At 43.4% G+C, this 21,587-nt stretch overlaps 2 protein-coding genes across 2 annotated transcripts in view; one reads left to right on the top strand and one right to left on the bottom strand.

The window, feature by feature from the left end:
• Positions 1 to 512: 512 nt before the first annotated feature.
• Positions 513 to 15,630, top strand: LOC121005252 (gastrin/cholecystokinin-like peptide). The gene is made up of 3 exons (XM_040437873.1): positions 513 to 522; positions 12,386 to 12,598; positions 15,524 to 15,630. The coding sequence occupies exons 2-3, from the start codon at positions 12,388 to 12,390 to the stop codon at positions 15,628 to 15,630; spliced, it is 318 nt and encodes a 105-aa protein (XP_040293807.1). The 5' UTR covers positions 513 to 522; positions 12,386 to 12,387.
• Positions 15,631 to 20,606: 4,976 nt separating this feature from the next.
• Positions 20,607 to 21,587, bottom strand: part of LOC121005663 (trafficking kinesin-binding protein 1-like) — a 70,109-nt gene continuing 69,128 nt past the window's right edge. Inside the window, exon 17 of the mRNA XM_040438438.1 lies at positions 20,607 to 21,218. Coding sequence (XP_040294372.1) covers positions 20,744 to 21,218 — 475 coding nt within the window. The 3' untranslated portion in view covers positions 20,607 to 20,743. The remainder of the gene's footprint in view (positions 21,219 to 21,587) is intronic.

Genomic DNA, 21,587 nt, shown 5'->3' with positions numbered 1-21,587 from the left:
TGAGCACAACGTCTCCACGTACTACGTTCTCACACTGTGTGCATCAGGACATAGTGGAGAGTGAGATGGAGCTGCAAAGTAGTAACAGTGCCCGATCAGGAAAAGAGATCTGAGCATGGGGTGGAGAGAGAGCTGAACCGACTGCATCCCGGCTCCACAGCTAGAGCCGCACTTTAAGAAGCAAAGAGCCACAGGCTGGCCACCCCTGATATAGATAATAATAAAGTTCTGGAAAGTTTGGACTAGAACATATCTCCGGCCTTTGTGTCCTGACGTTTCCTTGTTCTTGCAGAAGTCGGAGGATTCTCTGCAGTTCTGGGCTTCGGGGCCCCTGGTTGCTGCTAACGGGTGTTTCTAATTCAGCATGTAGGAGATAAATTTGGCTGTCAATCTGGCATGAGAGAAGAGCATGCCGGGAAGCGTATACATTATCACATAAAATGATGTGTAGCTTCAGATGGGGAAGTCACAGGGGGCCGCGCTGACAATGATTTCTACATGTCAGACAAGCATCTGTGACAGGTAAACACATTCGACTCCCCAGCATGCCCGGTACTGGTGCTGGCGCCATCAGCACACGCGGCGGCCTCCATTTACAGTATCTCAACGATATTCCATTAAGGAGAGGAGAATTATATGTTAAATATTTAGAGAAAACACTGTCTTTATCAGGAGAGCAGCTGCAGATCCACATGTAGCTGGCGCCACACAACAGCAGCAGATTGAGCCTGTCACTCACACCGATTGATGGCTCTCGGGAAGTTTACCGGACAATAGCTGACCAAGTAGTAGTTACACTGCGGTATACCGTGGACTGACAACCTCTCAGGGAGCTACACTACACAGCTTTGTTTCTTTCTGATTACAAGCACAATTACTGCGAATAGTCTGTATGAAAACAGAAACCACTCACACTGTGGAATTAATCAGTACAGGGATTATTAAACTTCATTACATTAAATACTACCATATGAAACTGCAGTTCCATGCGCCATCTGCTGTTTACAAACCCAAATTGCACTCTGAATTTTCTCAGTTATCTTTTTACATGCTTTGTTAGCTAATGAAACAGGATATCGCTATGCGCTCACGCGATTCTACAGTGATCGCTAGCGCTGCTACATCTGTAGCAGGAAAAGAAGGTGGTGGGATGATGATAATGACAAAGAATCTGTATTGCTTAGCGATGTGGGTGACTGTCACAAAGAGGACCAGGAGAAGGAGGACAGACTTGTTCTGATTGGGAATGCTGGCTAGTTGTATTTTTCAAAAAATGATGCCGCCTCATATGCTGCAATAGACCTCTGGTACCTATAATTGCGTTTGAATGGCCACGGCTTATTTTAGTCCTGCAGATCTTGCACACCACTGTGGTTTTGTGTGCTCGCCTTGTGGAGAAAAATGTGCCATATGGGAGTTGTTCAAATAGAGCTACAGGCTGCCAAGCTGGGCTTAGCTCTGGCACCTTTTGGGCCTAAGCCACCTATAGCATCAGCGGCATCACCAGATCCCAAAGCAGACGTGGCCCTGCCTGTTCTTTGGTATGCATGTTGCCTCTGCTCTTTATTGCTGCCACCACCGCCCTCCTCCACTGATGTTGCCTCCTCCTTAGAACCCCCCCCATTCTGACTCCCAGGTCCTGTCCAGCACACAATCGTCATCGGAGTCTTCAACCTCCCAGCCATTTTTATTAGACTGTGAGATATCATGATGGGCTCCTGGGCCCCCCTCCCCTGCTCTGCGTTTTCCCTGACTGCCACTGTCGCTGCGTCAAACACCAATGCCGTGGCTACAGGTGCCACTATTACATAGAAACATAGAATGTGTCGGCAGATAAGAACCATTTGGCCCATCTAGTCTGCCCAATATACTGAATACTATGGATAGCCCCTGGCCCTATCTTATATGAAGGATGGCCTTATGCCTATCCCATGCATGCTTAAACTCCTTCATTGTATTTGCAGCTACCACTTCTGCAGGAAGGCTATTCCATGCATCCACTACTCTCTCAGTAAGGTAATACTTCCTGATATTACTTTTAAACCTTTGCCCCTCTAATTTAAAACTATGTCCTCTTGTAGCAGTTTTTCTTCTTTTAAATATTCTTTCCTCTTTTACCTTGTTGATTCCCTTTATGTATTTAAAAGTTTCTATCATATCCCCTCTGTCTCGTCTTTCTTCCAAGCTATACATGTTAAGGTCCTTTAATCTTTCCTGGTAACCACTATCAATTACCACCACCATCAACACAGGTATGCATGGGGTCACCAGCCTCCTGCCCAACCTCCTCCTTGGGGCAGCCCAAACTGTGAGGGCAGTCAGACAAGTCGTCAACAGGAAGACTCTTTTGACTATCCGCCATAGGACGTGGTGAGGATTTGCTGTCACTTTTTAGGAAATAGCAATATGTGGCAACAAGAGGAGAGAGGCGCTCATAGGGTAAATATGTAAAATCAAAAGGGTCCTCTGAGAGGGAATTATAGTTTGCTCACCTATTCACGTTGCACCAAACTGGGCGCAACACCAGTGAAGGCAAAGGAAAAAATATTGCTGGTTGGTGCAGCCGGACTTATCAGAGATCCTTAGGCGGGAGCCAAACCGGCGGTTGGATAGACTGTAGCACTAAAAGGGAGCCGGACCGTGGTAGTCGAGCTTACAGTGGATAACACAATGCGCAGACCACAACCAGGCGTCAAATATAGTTTTACTTTATTCTGAGACAACGCGTTTCGGGGTACATGGGATCCCTGTGTCAAGTCTGGATCACTGAAGCCAAGCAGCTAAGACGTGCGGCATCCAAAGTGTTGTGCGCTTAGCAACGCGCGCCGTACGTGCGTGTACAGCACGTAAATGGACAATTGAGGTATGATGCTCAATTTCAACTTAACACACACAGGAAGATTGTTGCAACAATGATGTGGGTATTGCTGCAGTAATTATATATATATATATATATATATATATATATATACACACACTGCTCAATTATATTTTGAACCCCACAAAAAAAACTGCAATTCTGATAGCACACACAGCCACAGATCCTGTCTCTACTCTCCCTGTCTGTCAGCTGCCCCTCTTCTCTCTATTGTACACCACACATACAATTCTCCTTTTGAAACCCAGACTTTCCCTTCACTTTCCCTGTCAATAAGCTTGATTGATGGATTTTTCACTGTTCTTGACTCTCTAAGATCCTTTTCCGGGCAGACATTGTAACACCCAATCACCCTCTTTCACAGCCCAGCACAGAATGGTGTTGTGCTCATTCTGCTAGGGCACCTCCCTGCCTGCTGTAGCACTGATTGGCTCATTCAGGCTGTCTGTCAGCCTGGGAGCCAATCGGGGCAAGCCCTTCCCCCACTTCTTCTCAGGGTCATGTGAGAACTCTTCTTCTGCCTCCTTAGTACTTTTTTCCCGCCAACATGTGCAGTAAAATGGCACTAGGCACAGTTTTAGTGGATTCGTCCGAAACGAACCCGGAAAGATTCGGGTTCGTCTGCTGTACGAAGAATAGCAAAGTTCGGACCAAACTTGGTTTGGTACACTCATCTCTAATCTACACGTATTTTTGGAGTGTAATAATATTACAGGTTATAATTATTAGATTTCTGGAGAAGGGTCATTGATCCAGGGAGTTATTCTGATTGCCTGATTGGAGTCGAGAAGGAATTTATTCCCCTAAAATGAAGAAAATTGGCTTCTACCTTACTGGGCTTTTTGCCTTCCTCTGGATCAACTTGCTAAATAACAGACTGAACTGGATGCACAGATGTCTTTTTTCAGCCTTACAAACTATGTAACATTGTGGGCTCCTTGGCTCCCCCTCACAATCCTCTCCTCTGTATTTGCTACAATTAGCGGGTTCAATTAAACATGACCTACTATGAACACACTAGAAAAATGACCTGAACTGCTTTTTTTTTTATTAAAAGCAGTTTTGTTTTTTGTTTTTATAAAGAAAAAGGTGCAATGTATGTTACTATACTGGGATTGCCTGGGAATATGCGTATAAAACACTTATGAATTGTAGAAGCTTTAGTTTTGGGTTTTTTCCCCAACAACTGGCTGCTGAAAACATTTTTCTGCAAGCACTGAGGTTTTTGGTTATTGCAGCACCTTCCTGGTGTATAAAACACACACAGAACTCTGAATGACCCTATGCTTTCTAATAAAACACTGACTTTTCTACCTATTGATTCAATCTACTTAAATATGACCCTAAAATTCATTTGACAGCAGAATTTTTGTGAAGTTCATAACGAATCTGATTTGATGAGAATCGATTTGATCATCTCTAGTGACAGTATATTGTAGAATGTAGAGGACTGAAAGACTCAGGAAGATGGTGAACACAATCACTGCTGATGGTGGTCACTGCAGAGCCAGGTCCCTCAAGGATTTTTCTATCAGACACTGTAGTTACTTCTTACAATCTTTGATGAAAACTTTGAGTCTTCAGTTTCCTGCCACACAACCAACCAGTGTAACAATGGAGGGAAACATCCAACATTTCAGATGGGCACCAAACACCTTTATGAACCTTCTATGCCTGATACTGAGGTAAATGGAGACCAATTGGTGGAATCTACTTCAGAAATATTGAGCTCTGGGTTTAATTATCTATATGGAAGTACATGCGGGATGTATTAGACAAGCACAATGATATGAGAGCCCTCCATTAATGATATAATGTACATTCTATTAAAACAATTAGGGTTTAATCTCACACCAAAGAACATGTTTCTACTATAAGGTTAATGTGCAGCGATAAGATCTACTTGTGAGGAAAGTAATAGAAATGAAAGACATTTGGCAGCAGGTGGCAGAGCAATTTCAAACAGTAAATGAGAGCACATGTCAAGCAATAGAACAGCCTATCTGCCCTGGGCTCTGTCCTCATTTATGGGCTTTCACTATGGAGAGACAACTTGACACAAAACGGAGTTATTATGGATGGTAGACGTCAGTGCACCACTGGAAAACTGGAGTCTTCAAATCAGCCAGAGATCAAATGGTACAAGGAACTTATTAAGATGTGTGAATGCTGGGGGGAGGGGGGAGGGGGGGGGGGCTACGCCTTTTAGTGCAAAACAAGAAACTCTATTTAACCCATGCAAAGTCACAGCAAGCTTGATGGTTGTGGTCACCTTAAGGCTGGGTTCACACCTGAGCGTATTTAATAAGCGCTGTTTACAGGCGTTTTTAAGGCGTATTTTGGGGCGTTTTTGTATTTTGGAAACGCGCGTTCTTTCTATTGACCACAGAGGCGTACAATGAAAAGCAAAGGTGTTACGCACGACAATACGCCCCAAAGAAGCTCCTGTACTTCTTGGGGCGTAGGGCGCTTTACAGCACGTTCATACTGGTGAGATGTTCCTGATGTCTAATCGACTGAGTTACCGAAGCCCGAACAGACAAGACGCCCTGAAGACCAATCCATGGACCAGATGCAGAGGCTCCCAAACCAGCCGGCGACCAACGCGACGTGTCAAGATTGACTTTCCATCATCTGTTAGGTTTTACAAGTTTTTTTTCAAAGAAGAAGATGGAGATCCGTCAAGGGACATTGGGGAGCATATGACAAAGAGGAGGGACTGTTGTGGAAATTTTATTATGCGGACATTTTACTTTAGGATGTGGGTGTGTTTTTATAAATTGTCATCTGTCTCCCTGTGTCTGATTTAGCCAAGGAGCGCTCTAGCAGAGGGTACTTTGGCTGAATCGGGACCAGTGGCAAAACCGTCAGTATGAAAACCTTCCCGTGGGCTTGGAGACATATCTGCCTTTAAGACATGCATATCTGCCTTGTCGGTATACTAGTACCGTATACTGACAATAGCCGTAGCAATGCCTCACAGATAATTTCAAGCCTATGGGAACCAGTAGAATGATCTTTATTAGATACTGATCACCTTTGAGCAGTATTGAATGAGGTCCATGCTGACAGTGATGGGGGGTGGGCGGCCATCTGGCTGATCAGACAGTGGACATGACTCATCCTTCCTTATACAGGGATGGGGCGTGTGCATTGTCTGCCCAGCCACATTGATTGCCCCGCCCTGTCCTTTGACATCACTTCCTGTATGTTATAACTTCCTGTATCCTTGTCTTGGGCCAGCCCCTTTTACACCTTTTGTTAGTAAATAAAAGGTTAGCAGACTGAGCAGGGCGGGGGGAGTTTGCTCAGAATTTTCTATCAAGATGGTAACATTGGTGTCTCTCTCTGACTAGGGCTGAGAGAAGGGATTCACCTTTTTCCTTACACAAACTTTGATGCGAGTGGATTACAACTATTAATATTTTTTACTACAACAATACGCGCTGTAAAACGCTCAGGTGAGAACCATGCCCATAGGGAAACATTGTTTTTTGCCTGTTGAGCGTTTTACGTAGTAACGCGCTGTAAAACGCTCAGGTGTGAACCTAGCCTAAGTGGAACAGAATACTTAGTGGTTTCTCTCAGACTTTGTGGGTATACAGACTTTAATAAATGAACAGTAGAACAGTTGCAGAAAGATTGACAGTCTCTTGGGGACTGTGCATCACACCACAAATCCTCCAAAGTGTACCAAAGATGACTAATGGCTCTTGCCCGAACCCTCTGTAATGCTAAGGGAGGTTAAGTCCTACCACTGCATGCCCTGCCTATGTTATGTTTGCAGGGGTTGCACCATCTCTTGTATTTCGATGCACTAGTGTCTCAGAGGGTACTTTCAACTGTTAGACCACTAGTTTTCTCAGGAATTACTCGACCACCCACAGCTGTGTGTGTATAATGTGCGTGCCATGCACACCACAACTAGAGAGCAGTCCCAGACCAATGCATGGTCAATGCATTTTGAGTCCAAAGTCTATAGCCTTCAAGGCCTTTTTCACACGGCCGTGTGTCCCCCGTGGCCGTATTGCGGCCAGCATATGGCGAGTCCGCAATACACGGGACACAGGCCGTGTGCATTCCGCATCACGGATGTGGACCGATTCACTTGATGGGTCCGCAAATCCGGAGATACGGAACGGAACCCTATGGAGTGCTTTCGTGGGGTTCCATTCCGCAAAAAGATTTAACTTGTCCCATCTTTTTGCGGGATTGACGGATCACGGACCCCATTCAAGTGAATGGGATCGCAATCCGCATGCGGCATCCCCACCGGTCAGTGCCCGTGCATTGCAGACAGCAATTTGCGGTTCGCAGCGCGGGCACGGCCAGCACACGTTCGTGTGCAAGTGGCCTAAGGGTGCAGATTTATGTGCAAATCTGCATCAACAATTGACATACTGCAGATTTCAAAATCCACACAAGGAAAAAAGCAAAGTGTACATGAGATTTGTTTTATCCCATATAGGGTTGAGCAAACCCGTGGAAGTTTGGGTTTGTCAGGTTCGGACGAACTTCAGGTCAAAGTTCAGGTCGGGACCCGGACTTCACCCCGAATCCAGACCCCATTTAAGTCAATGGGGACCCGAACTTCACTTTATTATTTTCCATTACTACATGGTTATAACGGAAAATAATAGCATTCTTAAAACAGAATGCTAAATAAAATGTCTATTGAAGGGTTAAAAAAAAACTCACCTCATCCACTTGATCGCGCAGCCGGTATCTTCTTTTCTTCAGGACCTGCGGTGATGTCACTGCACTCACCACGTGATGAGTGTGGTGACGTCACCGCAGGTCCTTTTGCAGGTCCTGAAGAAAAGAAGATACCAGCTGCGCGATCAAGTGGATGAGGTGAGTTGTTGTTTTTTTGACCCCTCAATAGACATTTTATTTAGCATTCTGTATTAAGAATGCTATTATTTTCCCTTATAACCATGTTATAACAGAAAATAATAAAATCACCCGAACACGAACTTCGGTGAAAAAGTCCGGGTTCGGGTACCCGAACTCGCAAAGTTCAGTCCGAACCCGAACTTTGCAGTTCGGGTTCGCTCATCTCTAATCCCATACACTTTGCTGGTACTGTAATCCGTGTTGTGTGCAGGCAACCTAAAAGTACAACTTTAATGTTTAACATTGTATAATCCCCACACATAACTTGAACAGAAAGTCTTTATTCACATCTCTGTTGCTCAACCACTCGGTGGTCTCCCACCAGGACTCTCAGTATCTTATGAGTTTGCTGCACATACACACCGTAAAGGCATAAGATAATTGCTTCTATGTATGCACCTCAATAATCCCCACCTACAGAGTCTGTGGTGCAACACTTCTGGCATTGCAGCATCCACCATCAAGTCTGGCACCAAAACACCATTCCTAGTGTTATCAACTAACAAAGATATTCCTGTAATTCCTAAGCACTAGGTGGGGACTGGATTCCAAATGATGCAAAACAGTTCAACACAAAAATAAAAGTGCAAGATGACATTACAATACAGCAGAGAAGAGTGATTTTCTAGTGCAAAAGCAACAGTGCTATTTGTAAGAGAGTGTGTGAAAGTATTCGCTGCTCTGCTAAAATGATCTCAAATGACTTGAAGTGGCAACCAGAAACTGAAAAACGTGGAAGGAAGCGGGGAACGACTGTTCGAATGGATCAAAGAATATCCAGAATGGCAAAGACTCATTGATCACCTCCAGAAAGATCAAAGTTGATCTGAAGTTACCGGTGAGTACGGCTACAATCAGAAGAGGATTAAGTGAAGCCAGGTTACCAGCAAGGACTGAATAGGTTAAAATTTACCAAGGAACACATTGACCTGCCCAAAGCAAAAGAGTGTAACGTTTTGCTAACTGATGAAAGCAAAAGAGTTTTTTTGGGGGGGGTCTAGTGGTCGTACACAGTATGTCAGATGATCCCCGAGCACTGCATTCAAGCCACAGTACACTGTGAAGGCAGTAAAGCATTATGGTGCAAAAATCATGATATCGGGATGCCTCTCATACCATGGTGTTGGGCCTATTTATCGCATACGAGGGATGATGGGTCAGTTTGAATATATCAATATACTTGAGAAGATCATGTTACCCTATGCCAAAGAAGAAATGCCCTTTAAATGGGTGATTCAAAACAACAATGACCCAAAACACACCAGTAACAAACAACATGTTGGTTACAGACAAACAGGATTGAGGTAATAGAGTGTTGAACCCTGTTGGACCAGCCCAACCATGCCTGAATGTAACTATTAAAGGGGTCGTACCATTTCACCATTTCCACACAGAAATGGGTCTTCTACGCGCCTGCCCCAGGTGGCTTGGTTTATGAAAAAGCCATGCAGGCCGGCGCTCCTCTGTTTCCGTAACTCCCATTGTAGTGAATTGGAGCTACCTGGGGCTGGAGCTTCGTCCCATCTTGCTGTGGAAATGGTGAGATAGGGCAACACCTTTAACAGAACTAACTTGATGATGCTCACTGTTTTGTGGGCCATAGTGAAATGAGACCATGAAACCACAAAAAAACAACTCTTCAGTTCTGTAAGTTATAACTCAACAAGGCAGCAACTTATAATGTACAATTATACATAATCTTAAGCAGTAGAAGAGTTAAAAAGTATTAGAATTATATTCTGAAAACGCCATACGACATGAAAGAAAATTAATTTAACATTTTCCATAAATGTGAACATCTCTGTCAGGGAACGATATTACGCTCATTTACTCAGCTATATTTCCACATCATTCATTGTGTGACCCTCTTGACAAATAGTTTATCTCCATGTACTGTAGCTTAAGGCAGGAGGTGCACTGACATCATGAACAGAAGTGGTAAAGAGTAAGGGGGGAGGTCAGTGATGGGAATGGATGGGAGGAGACATCATTCATCGTCCTCAATAAAAAGGTGCTCAGAACCTGCAGAAAGCCACAGCTATCTTCTGCACAACCATCCAGGCTCAGAGACAAGATCACCACAGGTGGGTTATAACTTAGCAGTAGGGGGTGATAAGTAGGAGAGCTTCTGGAAAAGGCACATGATATGTTGCATGTCTCCATTTATTAGTTTTTTATAATTTGAAGAGTTCTCCATTTTGTCAGTTTAGAACAAATTTTCCTAATTGTTTTTGAGGCACCTTCTCAGGATTTCTCTTAAGTCAAGAGCAACCTTCACTGATCTCAACGTCAGCTAATTGACCAGGATTGACTTTTGGGGTTCTCCTGGTAGAGGAATCCTTCCTATACAAAAAGTAGTGAATCCCTTTGATGTTGGGTGATCTGTATGGAAATATATCTGTATGTGTTTAAACTGTTGTGGTATTATAACTCATCCCCAGCATTCTCCAAGTCTACCTAGTAATAGCCTCTCTCATACAATAAATCCAACCTAAGGCCTCGTGAACACGACAGTATGTATTTTGCAGTCCACAAAACGTGGATCTACAAAATAGGGATGACGTATTGTAGACCCATTTCTGCATCTGTTGACCATTCTGAAAAGTATAGAACATGTCCTATTCTTGGCCGCAAAATGCAGACTACAGACCCATTGAAGTCAATGGATCCAGAAAAAAAAAACATTGGAGGACGTTATCCGTGTTTTGTGGCCACAAAATACCTATGGTTCTGTGCATGAGGCTTAACTCTTGATTATGCTTTTTAGTTTGCTGCTGGGACACCCAGGGATGTGTGGAAACCTGCTAGCAGGCGTTCACTTACCCTGCAGCTCCTCTGCAGGTTATGGGGAGCATTACACAGTTCAAAATGAAATCAATGGTCCTCTCATGCACAGAGGTACTGAATCCTCCACAAGAAGAGGTGTTTTTTGTAAATAAGGGTTCTGAACGAGGGACAGCCCTCTATTAACTCATAAATCCATTTTCAAATACTGTTAGTGAATTCTAAGGCTACATGCACACAAACGTTGTTTGTTTTCATGTCTGTTCCGTTTTTTTTTGCGGATAGGATGCAGACCCATTCATTTCAATGGGTCCGCAAAAAATGCGGGCAGCACACCGTGTGCTATCCGCAACCGTATGTCCGTTCTGTAGCCCAGCAAAAAAAATATAACATGTCCTATTCTTGTCTGTTTTAGGGATTGTTACAATAGATCCGCAAAAAAAAAAACGGATGGCATACGGATGTCATCCGGGGTTTTTGCGGATCCGCAATTTGCTGACCGCAAAACACATACGGTCGTGTGCATATAGCCTAACTCTGATGACCTCCTTCCATTTCTATATAATAATATAATAGTAGACATGGTTATATAGTTGTCCTGTAATTCATCTGCTAACTCATGCTGCCAATGCTAAAGGGGTTATGCCATAATTGATGTAAAAAAAATGAAAATCAGACATCATATGGTACATGACAATACCTTTCTAACAAAGCTAGAACCAGCCCTGTACCTCACATGAATCAGAGTTCTCCACATTCATTGCTCTGCTAGATTTATTTCAGGTGTGCCGGTAGAGGGGTATGTCCTTTCTCATGGGATGTGTCCTTTCTGCTGTAGCTCTTTCCCTGTAACTGCATCAACTTCTAACAGAAGATATGGCTGGTAGCAGTTGAAGATTTAAACTGAGCACATGCGACCACCTCAGTGAGGTGGACAAGAAATAAGGAATAGAGCAAACAGCAGGTGGCGCTATACAGATATATTTTATTGCATACCTCAGTGGTTATACTCAATTTTTAATTACCGGTACTTGCAATTAAAAAAGTATTCAGATCCAGGTGCTGGTTTTAAAAATGTAGAATATGGTTCGTGACACAACCCCTTTAGGTACCATTATAAAGTATCAACTATCTTCTATTACAGTGTGAGTCAAGTATTACACTTTGCTATTTGCAACTATTAAAAGACCTTGAAGGTGTTCAAGGGCATTTTTTTTATCATTGAATTTTACGCATTTGGGGCTAAAAATCTTTTTTTTCTTTTTCATTTGGTCTTTGGTAAAAAGTTTCAACAGCTTTTGTTCTACTACCTACATTTTAAGTGCATCTTTGCAGACCATTTCCTTGTATCTCACACTGAATCCATCAGTGAGCTGCTCCAATGGCTGGATCTGTGGCCCTTATCTCTGAACTCCTGACAGCTTATAAACACTCATTGTCGCCGAATTCCTAACTGATTTAAGCCATATTCTTATCAGTTTATGAGCTGTCAGGAGTTCAGAGATGAGGGCTACAGATCAAGGCAGCAGAGCAGCTCCCTGACAGATTTATTGTAAAGCAAAAAGTAATACAGAGATACAGTGAAAATGAAAGCTTTAGAACAAAAACTGTTGAATATTTGTAATAAAGACCGAATGAAAAAAAAAGATTTTTAGCTCAAAATGAATATTGATGCAATGATTAAAGAAATGCCCTGAATGTTTTCATGGCTTTTAAAGAAATAGTAATTTAAAATAGTATAAAAAGTTAACATGCAAACATTTTTATGGACACTAGGTGGCAGCAGAAATCGAATTTTGCTCTAAATCCATATGTGTTTTATTGTAGAGATGGACAGAAAGGTTTGTGTTAGTATTCTGTTAGCCATGCTAGCAACAGCTGCCCTCTGTAGGCCAATGACAGAACTGCAATCAGCAAGGTTTGGACCACAAAAGAAGAACCCTTTTCCTTCTGAAGTCAGCAGACGGGACCTCCTAGCATCATTGTCCCATGAACAGAAGCAGCTAATGATGTCACAACTTCTCCCTCAGCTATTTGCAGGTAAGTGACAAAAGTAGATAAAATGCCACTCACCTAGGACTTCGGCTCTTACTCAGGCTACAAGGTGAACACATCTAAATGCGAGCTGTTGACACTATCGCCGGAAAAGAGCAGGCATCTAAGATGGTTGTCCCGTTTTTCTGTTACACAAGCTTTCACATTACATATTTAGGGATAAAAATAGGGAAGAACCCTCATCCACTATACCAGTTAAATTATCCTCCGCTGATAGCCAAAATAGTAGCAGACCTGACTAGATGGAAAAACGTACCTTTATCTCTGGCGGGAGATGCCATCTAATTAAAATGATGGGAATGTCTAGGCTCCTATATCCACTACAGACCATCCCATTATTACTCCGGCATGCGGATATTAAATTGCTAGAGAGCAGGTTTACTAGATTTCTGTGGAACGGAAAGAAACCGAGAATCTCACTAGAAAAACTAAAACTGAGGAAAGAGCACAGAGGATTACATTTTCCGGCTGTTCGAGGGTATAATGTAACGTGTCTTAGCAGGCATATCTTGGACTGGGTCAACAAAACATCATTCCACTCAAATCTAACATTAGAAAGACAGCTGGCCGCACCATGGGACCTGGTAGCCCTAATGCATACTAGCCTACCCAAGCTTCTGACCTCGATAAAAAGGTCACTGTTACTAAGGGACACAATTCTAGCATGGAAGATACTGAGGAAACACTTTCATCTATCATATCAGATTTCCAAACATTTACCATTGGTGCGTAACCCAGGCTTTGAGCCGGGTAGTAATGACAAACTCTTTCAGAAATGGATACAAAAAGGGGTAACGAAATTGGGGGATCTATTTAAAGAAGGAGAAAATCGCTGGGGCACGCTGCAAGAACTGGAGGAAAGATGGGGATTACGGGGATTTAACTACCTACCGTTTCTGCAAGTTAGGAATTACTGTAGAAATCTTTCTAGGGATCTCTCTCAGGAGTGGAAACAAAATGAGTTTGATTCTCTCCTTAGTATTAAGATTAGACCCACAATAACGTTACTTTATCAGCTGTTAAGGGACAAATGGAGGTCTAAGGATCGCAAGAAAATGTTCAATAAATGGGGACGGTTATTGGAAATAGAGGAGATCTCCAAACACGTATATGCAGGTCTATCGGCTTTATATAAGGCGATAACTAATGAAAAATGGCGGGAAACCCATATTAAAATATTGCATCACGCAATATATGGATTTAACTTACCGCACCAGAGAGGGGACCCAGAGAGATTAATAGCATGCCCCAAATGCCGATTGCCGAAGACAGATCTGTTCCATGGCTTATGGAGTTGCCCCAATTTGGAGAGGTTTTGGTCAATGACTGGTCAGATCCTTCGGCAAATTAGCAGCTTTAGAGGAAGCATTACTCCATCTATTGTAGTAACACATATGGATAAAGAATCAGAGACACCAGGAGTATTTTTCTTTTAGTATTGAGGCTTTCTTTATCTGTTAAATCTCTGTTAGCCTTCCAGAAACTTTGTAACTATTATATTCTCTATGTCATTGAATGTAACACTGAATCAGTATGTATTTCACGATATACTATGATTTGAAAAACTAATAAAGAGATGTGGGGAAAAAATAAATAAAAATGCCACTCACCTACCCAGTCTTACAAGGTCACTTCTAGTCATCATCATCAGCCTATGCATTACACCAAATCACTAGGAGCCTTACACCACAATAACACAGATGCATAGCTTGTTGGGCGAAGGAAGCAGGAGCTGGTGGGGCATGTGCCCTGGCATCTACCCTTTGACCTTTAGACATAGGACTAGGGCAGCTAACAGTATCTTTGCCCTGGAAGAGGAAAGTCTATGACTTTGTCCCTAGGGTATGTTTACACTGCTTAAAGGGGTTTTCAGATTTTTTTAATTTTTTATATTTATGACTTATCCTCTGAGGGGTCCTCAGGATAGGTAATCGATATCAGATCAGTGGGAGTCCAGCTCATGATCATCTGTTTGAAGGGGCCACAGGGCTTATGCAAATGCTGTATCCTCTTCATTGTCTGCCCGCACGCCGTCTATGTTGTAGTGGTGGTGCAGTGTAATTATAGCTTCCTCTCCCATTCAAGTGAATGGGACAAAAATCTGTAATTACACTAAGCTACCACTACAATGTAGATGGTGTGCAGGTAAACATTGAAGAGGACGCCGCGTTCCCATGAGCACTACAGCCCCTTCACACTGTTGGCAGGGGTTCCAGGAGTCAGACCCCACTGATCTGATATTGATGACCTATCCTGAGGATAGATCATCAATTAGCATAAAACTGAGAAACCTCTAATGCAAAAAATTATAATCAGACATCATACAGTATATGACAATCTCTAACAAAGCTAGAACCAGCCCCGTACCTCACATAGATCCAGAGATCTCCACATTCATCGATCCAATTGCTCTGCTAGATTATCTACAGACTGGCAGCACAGGGGGTGTGTGGCATGTTTCCGGGGGTATGTTTTTTCTGCTACAGCATTCTCCCTGCAACTGTCACAGCTAGATCTAACTGGTGGTAGCTAAAGAATGGAACTGAGCATGTGCGACCACCTCAGCAATGTTACTGGGCTGGACAGAGAAATTCGAAAAAAGGACAAACAGCAGGTGGCACTATACAGATACATTACACAGATACAGTATAGTGGCTATACTAAATTTTTAATTGCATGCAATTACAAAAGTATTCAGATGCAGTTGCTGGTTTGAAAAATAGAATATTTTTGGAGGGACAACCCCTTTAAATTCCACATTGAATGGTGCTAATCCCCAGTAAAAAAAAAAAAACTACCAATCTGTGTCAGCTCCAGATTCTGTGACAAATACACATTGGATTTTTTCCTACATTTGTTTTGCTGTGTGAACATACCCTTATAGTTAACACCAATTATTTTACACCCTAGAAATCTCCAATGCTGAAGGTCACCTTCAGCCCATGCATGACCGGGACTACGCTGGATGGATGGACTTTGGCCGCAGGAGTTCAGAAGACCAGATCTCAGATTCTTAAGAGTGTAGTGCTGTGAACATCTCAATAGTTGCTGTATTATTCTTAAAGTATTGATCTGTTCAGGTTTCTGGTGAGAATTGTACTACTGATGTGTGGAGAGTAAAAAAATAAAATAAAATAAACAGAGGTTGGAATAAATTCTATGTTTGTGCCCATTTTTAAACCAGCTGTTGCCTGGTGGACTGGGAACTTGAAGTGGCTTTGGAAAAAAATAATGTAGCTGCCCTATGTTGTAGGCAGGTCCAAATTGACAGAAGGCTGGGCCAATACAAGTATAAGGGGCCAACTCAAGTAAGTGAGGCCAAAAGTGCCAGTGATAGTACCATATTGCGGCAGAAAATACCACCCTATCAGACCCGAATACTGCGGTTCAGCACAATATATTGCTCCAGCAGCACAAAATACCTCCTCAGAAGCATGTTCTCTCATCCTACTCTAGTTTCCTCAGGATGGCAACACAGCTGAATTCAGGGGTCACAAGGGTACCTGCAGCCACTGGCCAGATACACAAGTACTTGATGCACCCAGCATTATCCAATTCTGAGAGAGTCTGATCATTACTTACCTGGATTTTGACTGTGAGGAGGGCTTAGTTGGCCCCCTGAGCATTGGGCCACTACGAAATTCCTTGTAGGGTCTATGGCCAGTCCGCCTCTGGTATTAGGTCCAGTGTATGTTCTGTATGTGTCAAATCAGACGAACTTTCCCTTAATACTGGGCAGGGGCGTTGCTAGGTTAAAACATTCGGGGCCTGGGCCCCTGATGTTTTGCCCCAGGCCCAAATGTCCTGCATGCCAGCTTGATACAACTGTACTGCTGTTCTCAGGATGGCTATACAATTGAATCTAATGCACTGGAAGAGCTGAAGGACCTGTGATGACATCACAGGTCATGTGACCAGTAAAACAGGCAGTGGTTAAAAAGGACCTGCGATGATGTCACCATCATGTGACCAATGCAGGATAGGATGGCAGTGAAGAGGAGAAGTCCTGGGGGAAGAAGCTGTGGTGAGGTCTGCTATATGAGGAGAGGTAAGTGAAGGGAATGGCAGAGGAATGCTGGGAGTTGTGGTTATTTAACTGGGACTGCATGTTAGGGCTGAAGGGAGGAATGTTATTTACATGGGACTGTATGTTGGAGGTGGCTGCGGAGGGAGTCATGTTATTTATATGGGAATGTATGTTTATGGCAGCTGTGAGAGGGAGTGATGTTATTTACATGGGACTGAATGTTGGAGGGGACTGGGGCAGGGTGATGTTATTTACAGGAGACTATGTTGAAAGTGGCTGTGGAAGGGGATGATGTTATTTACATGGGACTGTAGTTGAAGGCGGCTGGGGGAGGGAGTGATGTTATTTACATGGGACTGAATGTTGAGGGGGTGATGTTTACATGGGATTGCATGTTGGAGGTGGCTGGGGAGGGAGTGATGTTATTTAAATGGGACTGTAGGTTGAAGGCGGCTGGGAAGGAGGTGATGTTATTTACATGGGACTGTATATTGGAGGGGGCTGGAGAGATGGTGTGATGTTATTTACATGGAACTCTATGGCGGAGGGAGGGAAATAGTGTCATTTACATGGGACTATATATTGGAGGGGCTGAAGGGAGGAGAGTGATGTTATTTACATGGGACTGTATTTTGGAGGGGGCAGAAGAGATACTGTGATGTTATTTACACTACATGGGACTGTATGGTGGAGGGAGGAATATAACTACAATGAGCACTGCAGGGGGCAGTATAAATACTGGGGGCACTTCAGGGCATTATAACAGTAGGGGACAATATAAATACTGGGTGCACTTCAGGGGGCATTATAAATACTGGGGGCACTTCAGGGGGCATTATAAATACTGGGGGCACTTCAGGGTGAGCATTATAACAGTAGGGGGCAGTATAAATACTGGGGGCACTTCAGGGCATTATAACAGTAGGGGACAATATAAATACTGGGTGCACTTCAGGGGGCATTATAAATACTGGGGGCACTTCAGGGTGAGCATTATAACAGTAGGGGTCAGTATAAATACTGGGGGCACTGTAGGGGTATTATAAGTCCAGGAGACATTATAGGCGTCTTATTACTACTGGGGGCTCTATAGGAGGGACTTATAGATTCACCTGTTCCAGAAGGTGAGGGAAGGGAAGCAAGCCAAACACAACAAAATTAAACAAAACAGCAGGCTAGGCCCCACAGCTAGGGAACAGGGAAAGGTCACCTCCTGAAAATCCCTGAGCCTTTCCCTGCTACCAACATAAACAAATCTCGATGGTAGAAGTGTTCATGCACTCGAACCTAAGCCCTGCTGCAACTGACACAAACCCTCAGCTAGGGAGCAGGCGGAAAGACAATCGGTTCCTTGCACAAGATGAAGGAACCAGCGTCTACCTAAGGCCTAGCCAGTACAAACAACAGAAGGGAAGGAAGGAGGACTTAAGTGAAGACAAACTGGGAGCAGGAGATCCACCAAACACCAGCAGAGAACTCCGGGAGAAACTATTAACTGCAAGGGCTATAGTGAGAGGCAGGTATAAATAGCATCACTGACTAACTAATGAGCAGAACCTGTGAGGGGGTGGGATCCTGCCCAAAGCCACAACAAAGCAATCTGTCAGATAGATTCACGTGCAGCAAGTCTGACAGATCTTCTCAGATCACTCACAGGGCAGGGCGTGACACCACCTTATTTCTACTAAGAGCATTATGAGGGGCCTTATTACTACTGAGGGGTCTGTAGAGAGCTTTATTACCATTGGGGGAAGAATAGGGGGCCTTTTTTCTACTGGGGGCTCTGTAAGGGCATTATTAATACTGGGGGGCTCTTCTACTAATGGAGGCACTCTTGGGGAACAATATCACAGTTGGGGCACTGTAGGGGGCAGTATTACTAATGAGGGCATTCTAGAAGGGAATTACTATTGGTGGGACTATTACTATAGGGGGCACTAATTTTTCTTCAGGATAGTACTTGGGAGCACAGCGAGCAACAGGATAACACTGTTGTGATTCGAGGTTGGGGGATGATGATAGAAATGTGAGGAAGCTAAGATGTCTGTGTGTCACACTCTGCAGAGAAGAGGCCCGGCTGAGAGAAGTTGTACGGACCAAATGGAGAAGATGATGACAGAGAAGATCTACATCCGAGGAGACGTCACCTGGAGAGGCCCTGGATGTGACAGGTATCTGCTGCTGTATAGCAAGTACAGCAAAATGCGATGTGCATGGGGAATAGATTTAGAGAACTGGGCCATATTCATTGGGGCTTGGGCCCCGGATATTTTGAGACCCTAGCAACGCCCCTGCTACTGGGGAATGCCCCAAGGCTCTGTTCACACTGGTGTCATGGCTTCCAGGAATTATGATGGATCTGTTTTGTAAGGAATCCCATTGAAGGTTTGGACAAAGAAGATGGACACTAGCTGGATAATTTGTCTTATATGCTCCACTTTGAACTCTTAGTTCCAGATGAGCCAAAATATATCACTAGAATGTGCCATCAGTTTATCATTGCGGGGTCCGATCTCTAAGACCCCCACCATCCCCAAGAATAAAGGAGCCAGAGCACTTGTATAGTGCTGTGTCCATTCCATCCAGTGGTGGGGCGCCGCTATGCAGTGGAAACTTAGAAGACTTAGAAGTGCTAAGCCCCTTCATTCTCATGATGGAAGGTGGTGCCAGAGGTCAGATGTACACAGATGATCCTAGTGATATGCCTTCAGCAATGTATTTCAGTATGCTTCTCTATGTGTTCTTGTCTATGCATGCAATTGTTCCCTCAGAAGGAAGAACAGGGGACAAGGCCCCGTGTTCTAGGAATTGGTGTGGGTCCCAGCAGTTGGCCTTCTGCCAATATCACTTATGCACCAGAGGAAAAGCCCATTAGGATTCTCTTTTGGCAGGTCACATTGAAGGAGGAGGGTCAGTTTCAGGGGCTGAATAACCCTGTGACAACCTGAGTATGGAGCAGAAAAGCACATTATTTCAATGCTATATAGTGGTATTCTTGGCACTATATGGTGCTATGTTGCCTGTATATGCAGTATTATGTGAATATATGTAAAACTGTCAAACTGTATATATAAACGCCACCAGATTTTAAGTAGAGGCAAGACTTTCTTCGTCTATGTTCCTGACAGACATCGTGATCTCAGTAAAAACGTTATCACTGCTACTGAGACATTTATATATTCAATTTATTAAAGTCACATATAATCAGTGCAGAAGAATATTCCATTACTACAACACTTATGTCTCAGCATGTACACTACAACATTTCCAATCATGGTGGTCATCAGCAGTACAGGGCAGACCTGGCAAAGTATGTACAGTATCACAACCTTTTCTCTTGAGTCTTGAGATACTTTAAAGAATACGTTGCAGATGTTGATCAAATGAACCCCAATCTAGCCCCACGGTCTTGTAGTATGAACAGTACTGGTACATCACTCACTGGTAGATGGAAGTAGAGAAGAAAGTAGCTATTGCTAGCATTTGTCACTGATAATAATCACATTTCTTTATGGATATGAAAAATAGAACCTTTGTCCTGTGCAACCAGGATACAGTAAAACATGGATTTGGACCACTGACTTGAACCTTTCAAGTAAATAGTTCAGATGTGCAATGCGCTTACATTAAAAAGACCTCAGCCAAGCCTTACTTATTCCTCATATATATTCTGCGGTAAAAAAATTAGACGCTAAGAACATGAAAACTTGAATTTATACCACTCGGATGGAACCACTGAGATGTTCTGCAGAAGGAAACAGGATGGTTAATGGAGCACTATTATCTGAAGGTAATTGTGGATTTACAACTTAGCGAAGAGCATTATATCACCTTGCTATAGGGACAGCTACATGTCCCTCTTTAGTTCCTGTGACAGATACAAGATGTCTCTCTTGTAATATATATGGAGGAACATACAAATGTAGGTTGCATAGTCATAAAGTGCCCGTCCCTAAAATCCCTTTGCTTCTACCACCACATCCTTCTAGCAGAACATGCAAGCTAAAAAAAAAAGGTATTGTGGCATCCACATGGCAGAATATATTGTCCTACAACAGTCAGTGCAAATTGATTTTCATTCTGTTCAGTCACGGTTTATGGAATCAGCTTGAAGGGTTCTTGGCTTCTGTTGTCTTTTGAAAAGATGCAATACCCCTCTCCACAACCTGATTCAAGCCAAGTCTCCGTAACTGTTCCACCAGGTTTATACTGAAGATGCTTTTATGCGTAGCACCATTATCTTGTGTCTCATTCACTGAAGCACTGTCCACAACAGATCTTCCAAAGCCTAGACCTCTTAAAGTCCTACCCCAACCCAATTGAAAGATAGGTGGGTATGCAAAAGGTGCAGGTGGCCTAACTTCAGCTTCAGTTGAGGTTTTGCTGCTGGGGTCTGCAGTGGCAGATATACCATGTTCTTTTAAGAGGGTAACTAATCCGAAGGGAGTGTTGCGTCCAGAGATGGGTTGATCATTCCTTGGTGGGAGAGGGGTTACTACGGGCATGTCTTTGTGAGGTTCAAGGCTGAAGGAACTCAGGCTCTCAAAGCTACCACACGAGGAAAGTACTGTACGAAGACTAAAGGAAAAAGAACAGTAAATTGGTAAAGAGGGACAAAAAAGGTATACGACATTGTTCATAAAGTCGCCACCAACATTGTCTTGCTATCCTCTGATATATGAAACAGAACTTCCAAATGCTATACTATAAAAGCGCTGTAGACCTTGGCCCCTGAAATGAATGAAAATCTGAGCGTATTGATAATGAAGTGGCATATGCCACATTGATGGACCATTGTGTGACAACCAACTGTAAATATAACACCGGCACAAGTACTTGTCTTAAATTCACTGGTCTTCAGGTGTCCTACCATAACATGGCAGTGTTACTTGATGTAAATTATGCATCACTATTTTAATTAGGCCATCATAATCCAAGTAAAGCCCC

This window comes from Bufo bufo, chromosome 6 (genome assembly GCF_905171765.1).
Source record: "Bufo bufo chromosome 6, aBufBuf1.1, whole genome shotgun sequence".
NCBI classification, from domain to species: Eukaryota; Metazoa; Chordata; class Amphibia; order Anura; family Bufonidae; genus Bufo; species Bufo bufo.
Note: the sequence above shows the minus strand (reverse complement) of the source record. Positions and strands in the feature narration are given on the sequence as shown.